This window comes from Malurus melanocephalus, unplaced genomic scaffold (genome assembly GCF_030028575.1).
Source record: "Malurus melanocephalus ecotype Western Australia unplaced genomic scaffold, MMel_1.1 scaffold_8, whole genome shotgun sequence".
NCBI classification, from domain to species: Eukaryota; Metazoa; Chordata; class Aves; order Passeriformes; family Maluridae; genus Malurus; species Malurus melanocephalus.
Genome location: NW_026623240.1, coordinates 2621293 through 2632662, shown reverse-complemented (window position 1 = coordinate 2632662; position 11370 = coordinate 2621293). Strand labels below are relative to the sequence as shown.

The window sequence follows — 11370 nt, the reverse complement described above, 5'->3', positions numbered from 1 at the left end:
GAAGAAAATATGTTCTCATTATACTTTTATTCTCATGTTAGATTTATTGTGGGTTCCATTAYAATTTATTTTAGTAGTTCTGTTTTCTAATTCTTTATATTTACATGTCTTTTCCAACAAAAATAATAATACATAAATAATACCTGACAACACTTTGCAGATTTTCTCTATTTGTATGCTTCAATTCTCCAAGCATCTTGGAATGGAAATGCTGTGAACTACAAAGGAAATCKCTATGTGATCTCTATTACATGAAAAATTATCATTTTTATATCCTCTTCACTCTGCCAAGTTCTTTCCAAGTTTCTGTTTGCAATGCATGAAAGTAGGCAAGCAATGGTAGCAAACCCAAGCAGGAATACTCACTACATACACTTACATTTTCAATGTATTGCTGCAATTAGCAGGGTCAGAGGACAGCCTGCTGCACTGCAGCAGAGAGCTCTTTCCTATTTTCTGTCACATATATTTTTTCCATAGGCTTTTTGGCTGGCTGCTATGGGATTTATGATAACAAACCCTACCACTGCTATCCTGCAAACCGCTGCCGAGATCAATGTTCAGTCAGTAACACTTTGCCTAGTCCCTGACCCAGCCTTGCTGCTGCTGTGCAGTGGGATGGGAGCGTGAAGCTACAGTGAGACCGGCCCCACAGTCACCTGCCAGCATTTCCAGATGAGAAGATCTTATGCTGCATCCACACATGGTGCATCTCCAAAGGAAGGATTCCTATAGGGTGCTGTACYGCAGCTTTCCTGAGCCTGAGCTGTGTGAGAGCTCTCGTGGGCTGCCCATCCAGAGCTTTAGCCCCAGCGCTAATCCCAGCAGGTCAGACCAAAGGCAGGCAGACAGGGCAGTGTACGGCTGGAGAAGCCAGCTGAGTTACACTGCAGACACAACACTCTATGTAAGAGCCAGATCTGGCCAAGTGCTGTTGCAGTAGATGTTGCTTTCAYTTTGCAGTGTACCCTCTGCTGGGAAAAAAAATGACTTTGTGTTAGATATCACATCTAATTATTCCTGTTGGGCTGGCCCAGAGAAATGTCAACAGTGCATTGTAAGTGCTAATTGGGGTGTCCATGCTCTGCAGTAGATTTGGGATACAACACCCAAGACTGGGGAGGTTAAGCATGCTTTAGAGTAGTGTACTGTAATGAGCTTAGTCTCCATGGAAGAGGCACAGCTTTGCTACACACACTTTGTGCTGCGTTGCCCGAGACAAGCACCAGTGTGCTGGTTAAGGCAGGCTGCCCTGACCACCACCAGTGGCCAGGAAAGGTGAGCAAGATTCCCAGGGCATRTTGCTGAATGCTTGGCAAAACAGACTGAGGTGAAGAGAGAAGGGAAAAGAAAGAGGGAAAGGAGAAAGGGAAGAAAGTAAGGGGGAAAAAAGACTGCTGAGGTGTGAAATAAGAAATTGCCAGTGTGCTTACCTTGCTTCTACTGTTTGGGCAGAAAAGCTCACTACCTTATTAGACTCACATGATGTAATATGGATTAAGCTGTCAGCGACTATACTGGGGCTCCATTGGAGACACACGCTTTGCTATTTTTTTCCACAGACTGCTTCATGTTTGTGAAGAAATACTAATCCAGCCTTATTTCAGAACTTCTAATCCAGAAAAAATACATTATTTTGGTATAGGGACAGTGATGGTACTTGAACTCACAGGAACCAGCCAAATTACCGGTCGCAAATCCCCGAAACAGGCTTTTTTGACTGGCTTCATTTTCCACATTGCTCTGTCCTGCTTTGGAGCACCAGTTGGAGGTAAGATCCCTGTTCCTTACAGTGTTAGAGTAGCAGAGTTTGCTGTGACATCCCACCCTTCTACATTCTCAGACAGTGTTTCATTATTTTTACCAGTCAGTGCTTAAAATTTCCAGGAATTCTTCTTGCTAGATCTTCACATAATGAAAACAAAGTATTCAAAGCTGAAGCATTCCTGCTAGTCTATCCGGCTATAAGTATGACAGGGAACTATTCCTTGCTCCTTTGTGCCCCTCAGTGCGTTTTTGTTACTTCTGTGGACAGTATTGMATCAGAACCTGCTTTAAACAAACCCTGCAACAGTGTAACTCAACAGAAAAAGGCTTCAAGCCTGAAACACTGCACTTGTTCTGATGTTGTGCAAGAATATAAGAAAGAAATCTTAAAGACTATTGTAAGGACAAAGATGAGGCCTCAGATGTGTTCTCTGTTTCACACAATTCTGCCATCATTATTACCCCATATGCTAATGCAGAAGAGATGGGCAGTTATTCCCAAGCTTGCTTTATTTTACTCGTTCTTCCTGACCTCAGATTAAAATGTAACAGTGCCAGACTCCATAGATAATATAGGSTAAAAACTCACAGACCGACTGTCAGCAAAGGGTTATGCTTAATCTGGGGACAAGGTCTGGGGAGGGCATTGCAGGAGAGCTGCTGGCTGAGAAGCCCTTTGAGCCATGGTCTGCATCCTTCCAGAGGGGAAGGCGCACAAGAARCTGCACCTCTACCATGTTTACAGAGAGATGAAGCTGCTGTCGGAGAGAAGGACAACCCACTAAGTGCAGGATTTGCCAAACCATTCTCAGTGGTGGCATCCTGAGGTTGGTCCTCTGGGAAATCCTCTTTTTAAGGACATTATCCTRAGGGAGCAGCTCCAGTTCTCCCTCCATATTCATCAAGAACAGCACAGTTAAACAATTGAACCAAATGCCGGTAGTAGGTGTTTTACCCTAACCACATGTGAAACAAGTCATAAGTGTTGGCTAAGCTGCCCACCCACCCCAGGTGCCCAGATGCACCCACACTCCTGTACAAAAGTCAGAGGCAGATGTTGTCCTGCATGTTTTTAGGATGATACACCCACGAGGACACCTGTGCTTGGTATGGAGGGAAGGGAGAGGTATTTGCACATGCACGCCAAGCTGGGGGAAAGGCCACTTAAATTCACACAGGGGTGTAAGAGTGTACAAATCTCTGCACACCTGCTTCAAGGTTTGAGAGAGAGATTCGTGTCTAACAACTGGAAACCTACCTAGAAACCATGTGTGCACAGCCTTAATGTAGGTATCTGTGTCTCATATTTTACACAGATGATGTATACACTGCACTGGCACAGTGAAACGCCCACTTCGTGTATACTGCAGAAAGGAAGGATGAAAAAGAAAATGTTACTCTCATTCTGCACATCTTCTTCACTGTCTAGATCCACTAGTTGTATTTTTGTTTGCTTTCTGAAATAGCAGAAAATTGGGAGGGAGTTTGTGACAAAAAGCTAAATAAATATTTAATGTATCAGCACCTGTCATACAGTTTTTGTGCACCACCACTATCGATTTCCTGGTAGTTCTCCTTCCCTACCCAACTTCATTAAAGAATAAAAGTAAAGTAATAAGTCATTTCACACTCTGTCTGACCATTATACAATAATAGCAAGATTTCATGCAAGGGTACAACATTATGCCCATCTGCAATCACAGTCTCTTTGCAAAAATCTCAATTCACACTTCACATGCAGCTAACCTTGTTACCATTCCCTTCCTAAACCCATCAGTCTTGCAGCTGCACGTCTTCACAGTCCARCATCTTAAAATTCATCACTTTGACACCCTCACATCCCTACAGGTCAAACTAAAGACACCAACCAAGAATAATTAAGGGGTACCCCAGATGTTTAGTTTACTTCTAGCCAACCTTTCCCAGAACTGGGTACAGTTCTCTGTTCATATATTAAAGATCCATGGAAGGTGCTTGTTTTAAGGGAACAAGACCTCCAACAAATTTCAGAGCTCTCTCCCCCTCTTTTCCTTTTTTGCTTTTTTTTTTTTTTTTTTTTTTTTTTTTTTTTTTTTTTTTTTTTTTTTTTTTTTTTTTACAAGTATAGCTCTTTGTAGTTGGAATTTGAACAAGAAGTGTGATAATGAGTAGGTTCAGGGAAGGAAAGGTGTTATCTCATTAAGGTAATTACTAAGACATCCCCACCATTACCTCGGTTTGAAAATGTGGCAATTAAAGCGCCCTACATGGGCTCTCAGAGACGAGGGAACAAGACAGTCTGGGACAACTTTGGTGTGCCCGGGCCGGAAGGGAGGGGAGCGCCGATCCCGCGGGGCTCGGCCCGGTGGAGCAGGGTGGGGGGATGCGGCGGGAGCCGCCGGGACGGCAACCTGCGGCTGTGCCCCCGGCTGAGCGCAGCTCCCACCGGGGAGGGCGCGGCTGTGGCGGGGGAGCCCCTGGGGTCCCGCCGCGCCCCGCATCCATCGCTGCCAGCGCAAAGTGTCTCACTTGGRTTCCTTTGAAATCCGCAAATTTTAAGGACCGGCGTTTGTGCGCTTCCATTAATAGAAGCGACTTGTGAAAAATAGGGCATATGAATATGGAAAGGCAGTTTTAATGCGATGGGCGCTTGGCTGGACCTGCTCTCCGGCTGGAAACACGCAGAGACAGGCGCGGGCTCCGGCTGCCCCACGGGCCTTGAACGGCTGGAGCAGCCCAAGGGAGGAAACAAGTTTGCGGCTTTTTTATGAAACGGGGGCACGTGGAAACTGCGCCTTCGGGGGTCTCCGTCCCCATTAGCTGTGCCTCTCCAGGGATCGCGGGGGTCATTTCGATACTATCCCTGAAATAGAGCAGGCTGTATCTCCCACGGGACGAGGGCACAGGGCCGCCTCGTAGACCAGGTTCTCTGTACCCCCGTTTTCTCGCAAACAGAGCTCGCCAATAAACAGCTACTGGGAAGAACACCCGGTGGTATCACCGGCGGGAGACGTGGGCTTAGCAGCAAGATATAATGGAAACGGGGGAAAATGTGTAATTCCAAYCTAAAACGGTTATTTGCCGCCCATGCTCGCCACCTCTGGCCTGGGAATATTTCTTACATTATGTGGGCTTTTGCTCTTTCCACAGGTGAGTTCAGCCTAGCTGCACTCACTCCACGCCCTGGGCTTGAGCCGGGGTTCGAGTGGGCTGCAATAAGGACTTTGGGTGACTTACAACGTCAGTAGACATTTGCACAGACGTGGTGTGAATTTGGAGAAAGGCAAACTCTGGAAAGGCAGAAAATTACAAAAGTTAAAAACCCRCCCTCACGAGAAACACCAAAGCCTGCAGGAGCGATCGTCAAGCCCCGGAGCGCCAATAGAGCGTTACATGCGGGCGGTGTGTTGAACGGAGCCGGGGTATCGGGCACGGCAGGGAATCCCGCTCGGTGCTGCTTACTGGTTTCCAGGCTGAGCCGGACTCCCTTGCCCGGCTGGGGAGGAGGATTAGGGTCCGGAGCACTCAGCTGCTACACCGGCGCCAAAGCTAGCACCCTCGGAGCGGCACAAGCAACGCTCGTCCTGTACCCCAGCCCAGCGGAGTCACCCTTCTCGCTTTCTGCTCTAACCATGGCCAAGCTARTCCCCCGAGAGGGAGAAGCAATTAAACATGATCCTGCTGCTGCATSCCGCAAGAGAGCCCATCAGCCAGGGGCAGCGGTGCAGCCTGCCCGCAGCTCKGCTGCCGGGAGGGCCCAGCCCAGAGCCGGAGCTCAGCGAGCCACCGAAACCTGTCTGAGTGTAGCAGGACTGCCTCGAAGGAGCCTCCCGTGCCGTGCCCACCTGCAAAACACATAAACACGGCCCAGAAGAAACAAACTAAAGGGGARCCGGGCACAGGGTGAATCAAGAACAAAGAATCGCCTTGGTCCCACGGCGGACGCGCCGGTGTCAATCCGGAGCGACACGCCACGGGAGAAGGGGAGCGGCCCTGTCCCGTTTTTAACCTCGTCTGCCGGTGCGCGGGCAGCGCTCAAACACTCGGCACAAAGCCTTCGGAGCACAGTCCGCGCTCAGGGCCGAAGGGCCCGGCCCGGGCTAGYCCAGGGGCTCTCTGCCAGGTGCTGGGTGGCGGGGAGGCGAGCCAGGCAGCGCTTCGGCAGCAGGAGACTGTGCCAGCTTCCTCCATCTTCACCATCCCCCGTCGACAAGCGCCGGGGAAGGCGGCTGCCAGGTTCTAGAGGAYGGGACGCTGGGTGCGGGCCGGGCCCGCCCGCGCCTCCCGGAGCTGTCCGCGGTGCTGAGGGCGGGCGGGGCCGCAGCCGCCGGCGCTCCGCAGGTGTCCCCGCGCTGGAGGGGCCGGAGCCTCCCTGCTCCTTGGGGGCCGCTGTCCGGCACCGGGAGAGCACTCACTCTCGGCCACCCCGCGGGCTGCCGCGGTCCCTCGCGTACAGACAGCGCTGCTCCAGCCTCTCGGGCCGTTTCCGTGCTCAGTGCACCAATAGCCAGGTCTTTTCCAGCGGGTGCTGGTGTTTCCCGCTGTTTAAGGCTGAGAGATCCCGTCCCGTTCGTCTGGGAACAGATGAATTTGGTTTTTTGTTCACAACCACTTCCAGGGCCGAGAGCAGGTCCTGGCCTAGGCAMGGGCGAAGGCTGGAGAGGGACCGGGACTGCGGCAATTCAGCAGCTCGGCACCAAGTCTGGGGCGGTGCGGCGAAAGCAGCTGTCCGGGAACGGAAAGGGGGAGAAACACGACCGGCGCGGCAGGGAAGGCAGAGMAGACAACGGCGCCGAGCCGCCAGCGGTGCCTGGCCCCGCGCTGTGCCGTTCACCGCGCTGCACCGGGCGGCGGGAGTCGGCYCCGCTCATCCCGGCCCGGCGCCCGCCTCTTTGTCCTGCCGCCGCGCCCCGGGAGCGAACGGGAACAGAGCCTTCTTACAAGGCTGCAGCCAGGCGACCCAGCCGGGCAATCTCGGGCCAGCCTAACCTTGGGGCGGCTCTATCCCGGCGCGAAAGGGCAGCGGGACAAACGACAAACTTATGTTTCCAGCCCTGCTTTCCACATTGGAACAGTGAAAGAGAGCGATTCTTGCTCCAAACCTTCTCCCATTTACACGCACTTTTCAGTTGAATCTGGAAATATGTATCACGGGAGGTGGCGGTTCCTCGCTCCTCTCCTTCGGCAGCCCKTTTAGAAACCATCCGACACGGCACCGGCAGCCTCCCAGCCCCGCCTCACTCCTCTCTCGCTCCGGTCCGCTGCCGTTCCCAAAGCGCCAAAAACTCCCTGCCCCGGTGGGCGCCCCGCGGCAGGCCCTGCTCGTGAGGGGGCCACTCATCTATTTTGCATGAACTTTCCTTTCTTGTTCTAACTACTTTTCAGCGAGTTTATGCAGTCAAACCATCGAGAGCCATCGAGAACAACGAGCTGGGACTAGCTTTTCCAGCTGGATCTCCTCCTTTCGTGAAAGATTTGTTGCTTAGACTAAGGAAAAGGACCTGACGAGTCCAAATTTCCTACCTCCTTCCCCAGCCCGCATAGGATGGCTTTCCCGGGAAAACCTCGGCGGCGATGCGGGGCGAACGGACTGCCCTGGCTACTCAGGGACCTGCTTCCTGTTCGTTCCTGCGGGGGTATTTGGGGGCCACGGCGGAGGCGCGGGGGAATACTCAGCAGCCGCCGCAACACGGGCAAAAACCGAAGTGGGCGTTTCCGACCCGCTCCCCTTTTGTTAGATCAAGGCAAAGGTCAATATGGTTTTAACGCGAATTTATTAGCACAGAAATCAGCAAGCCGCTCGCTAATTAGCAAAGCCCAAATAAACGTGCCCGGAGGCTTCTCTTTTCCTTTTTTGTTTGTTTTTTTTTTTTCCTTCTATCTTAAAAGAAAGGGGACCCACGAGCAAAAATAGAGAGGGGGGGAAAAAAACCGCCAAACCCTCAGAGGAGAGGATAATATGGGACTTTATGAATGTTTTATAGGTAATTGCTGTATAACTTTCTAATTTCGCAAGGGGGTGTTCGCCTCCAAAGGCTGGGGACAGAGCCGTCCCCAGAGTCCAGCGGAAGGTCACAGCCCCCAGTCCCGGCCCTCGCCTCCTCTGCCCCCACGGGACAACCGGGCGGCCCACGCCGGCATGGGGAAGGGAGGCGCTCGGCAGGGAATCTGCCTGTCAGGGGAAGGGGTTGCGGGGGGGGAACGGGCACACACAGCAATAAAGTTCAAAGGCCAGCGGGGCTCGGGAGCTCCGTGCCCGCCGGGACCTCTCCGCCCTCCCTGCCTGTTTCCCCTCGTTACTCACCCCGACCGCCGGCGCTCGCTGCCTGTCCCAGCTCCGTGCGGAGACAGGGGCCGYGTCCCCAAGCTCTGCCCGGCCCCGCCGCACCCGCCCAAGGGGCCAGAGCCTCTGCCCGCTGCCGCCCTGCCCAAGTGCTTAAAATAACAGCAAAGGGCACGACACCTGCGGGGAATTTGGTTTTCCTTTAAAATACAGATAGGGAAAAACAGCGCCTGTTAAGAAACAACAAGCCTAAAATTCAAAATATATTCAATACAATACTCAAAATACAAAAGTGGCATCTGCCTTTTCTACTCCGAATTTCTTGAGTTCTYGTCACGGGGAAATTAGCTACCTTGAATTTTCGCGTTTGTTAAAAAAAGATAAAGTTTATTTCTTTTCTTTTCTGTTTTTTTCCCCTGTGATTTTTCAGTCACAAAAAAAAAATCTATATTTTGTCATCTAAGCATTTATTTTACTGAATCCAAAAAGACATGAAAAGGGGTAGGGAAGAACCACGTTTGTTCGTTTTAAACTAACGTATAGAAGTGATTTTTTTTTTCCTTTTTTGGACGACATATAATAAATATGATATAGCACTCAGCACTCGGTCTGTACAATTCTGTTCGCATTAGGGAGCATGCCACTTTTCAAWAAAAAAAAAAAAAAAAAAAAGGTAATGAGAAAAATCAGTGCAAAGTTCTCCGTTCCCCCGGTCTTCTCCGCCGGTCGGGGGTCGAGGCGCTCTCATTCCCTCTGTCCTCCGCAGCCATTAGTCTCTCCGGCGGGCTCGGGCTCCCTCTCCCTCTCCTCCTCCTCCACCCCCTCCGTAACTCTCTCTCCAAGCTCCAAGTCCTGCCTCGCAGTAGCCGAGGTCGGCGGGTCGCCCCGCGGCTCTGCCCGCCTTCCCCCGCGTGTGGTCGTTTCACTTACGGGCTTGGCTCGGGGTTCACGGTTCAAGAGTCCCTGCTCTGACTGATCGCCTCCCTCGGTGGCCGGTGACTGCCTGCAGAAGCTCCTGCCCCTCGGCTTCCCCTCGCTTCCTCCTCTGCGGTGCTGGGGCTTGTTTGGGGACGGGGAGGGGAAGGGCTCGTTGCGGGGACCGCGGTGCCATTTCACCGGGGATGCGGGGTGCCGGGCATGGGGTTGGCCAGGGGGTTGAGGGCCGGCTGCCCGCCGGGCCCCAGCCCGTGGATCAGCACCCGCGGCACCAGCGGCCTCTGGAGCTGGGGGTGCGGCGCGGGGGGAGTCCGGTACATGCTGCTGTACATGGCTGCGGCCGCCGCGGCCGCCGTCGTGCTGTCCATGCTGCCCAGCAGGCTGGGGTGATAGAAATAGGGCGAAGGGAACATCCGCTGCAGCGCTGAGTAGTTCCCGGCCTCGGCCAGCAGCTCCAGGCCCACCGCCGTCTGTCGCTTCCACTTCGTCCTGCCGGGGAGAGCAAGAGGCGGCTGCAGGGCGGGCTACGCGATGGGGCACCCAGACCGCTTTCGCGGGGCTCCGCGGGCGGCGAGCCCATCCCCTGTTGGCCCCGCAGCACGCGGCCCCGACGGGGCGCACTTGCCCCGTGGGCCCGCACACGGTGCGATCCTCCCGGCACTACCCGGTTTCCCCTCTGAGCCCCGCACCCCCCGACATATGTATACGGCGACTCCGGCCAAATTAATAACCGCGGTACACGGTTAGATCCCAACGCACTGACACTAATGGTTTGCGACAGAATTAGGGTGGCTGCAACCGTATGTAATGAGACAGAAAATCACGGCAGCATTGACAGGGGCCGGACCTCCCAGCCCACCGCCGGGGAGGGCGCGGGGCAGCAGTCGGGAGCTCCCCGCAGCACCCCGGGCTCCCGCGGACAGGAACCCAGCGGCGCAAGCCCGCCCTCCGGCTCTCCCGGGAGACCCAGGGCCGCCGCCCTGCCGGGACCCGCCTTACCTCCGGTTCTGGTACCAGGTTTTGACCTGCGTGTCGGTGAGGTTGAGGGCGGCGGCCAAGTCCATGCGGTCCTGCACGCTCAGGTACTTCTGCCGCTCGAAGCTGCGCTCCAGCTGGTTGAGCTGGTGGTCGGAGAACGCTGTCCGTGCCTTCCGAGGCTTCTTGGCCCTCACCGGCGGGCTGTCCCGGCTGCTGCTGATCTCCCGATCGCCCTCCTCCTTTGTCCCTGCGAGTGAGCCGAAGAGCGGTGAGGGCCGGCGGGACACCGGCTCGGCCCCCGCCCCGCCCCGCCGCGGTTACCGGGCCTCGCCGCCCCCTCCCCGGGGGCTTCTCCGGGGCACGGGGGGAACGGTCAAGTATGGCGGGGGGCGGTGGCAGCGAGCCCGTCCGGGAAACAGCGGGATTCTCGCTCTCCGTTTCCCAACTACAGGGCTTTCGTTATTTTCTCGCCCTCTCCCCCCGGCCCGAAACGCCGGGAAATCGATCTGTCAATCCGGCTCCACTCGGGCCCCAGTTTGTGGCGCTCCTTGATCTTCCCCGCAGGAAGAACAATAATCTCCCTAATTGACCCACTGGGGAGGTTGGTGCACACAAAAATGGCCAGACCAGACTGTACATCTGGTTTGGGCACTCGTATGCTAATGCTAAAAGAGCAAAATGAGCTGCACTCGCGGGCACCGCGCCGCTCTGAGCCTGACGAAAATAGCTCAATTGGGCAAAATTAGGAAAATTTGTCTTGTTGCCTCTCGRCTGCACCGGGCTGCCTGCGGGGAGGACAGCTCCGCCGATACCGCAGGAAAAATATTTCCTCTCCCTCTTCGCCTTTCCTCACTCTTTTCCTCCTTTCCCCTTTCCACGCACACATAGCTATTTCCACTTCCGAACCCCGCACGGCAGGGGCTTCCCCATCAACACGAAATCCCTAATTGAAAAAAAAAAAAAAAATTGAAGACGGAGAAATAAACGTTCTATCCTGGCGCAGGGAAAACGCAAGGGTTTTGCCAAACGCACAAAGCCCTCACATCTCCCTACGCCTAGCGCGGGCCGAGTTGTTGTTGTTGTTATTATTATTAATATTATTTTACTTTTAATTAAAAGTTGTGTGAGTTGGTTGAGGTTTGGTTTTTTTTTCCTTTATTTGGTATTGACTGCTAGGGAAGTAGAATTGTTTAYCTTCATTTTAGATCGAATGAGCAAAAATGAAAAGGCTGAATGCACTAAGTGCAGCTGAGCTGCCGGTTCTTAGAAAGCCGGAGAATCATTTATGTGCATTTGCATTAAAAATAAATACAGTCTGATTTCCCATGCGATCCCATTGCTCGGGCTATTTCCTTAAAAATAGGGAACCCAAATTAAAAAAAAAATAAATAAGAGAAGGAAAGGCCAACAGATTTAAAAAAAAAAAA

At 53.3% G+C, this 11370-nt stretch overlaps 1 protein-coding gene across 1 annotated transcript in view; it reads right to left on the bottom strand.

Annotated features, from left to right (window-relative positions):
- Positions 1-8470: 8470 nt before the first annotated feature.
- BARHL2 (BarH like homeobox 2) overlaps positions 8471-11370 on the bottom strand; it is a 3947-nt gene continuing 1047 nt past the window's right edge. The window contains exons 2-3 of the mRNA XM_057373231.1: positions 9965-10190; positions 8471-9454 (exon numbers count right to left, since the gene is read on the bottom strand). Coding sequence (XP_057229214.1) covers positions 9142-9454; positions 9965-10190 — 539 coding nt within the window. The 3' untranslated portion in view covers positions 8471-9141. The remainder of the gene's footprint in view (positions 9455-9964; positions 10191-11370) is intronic.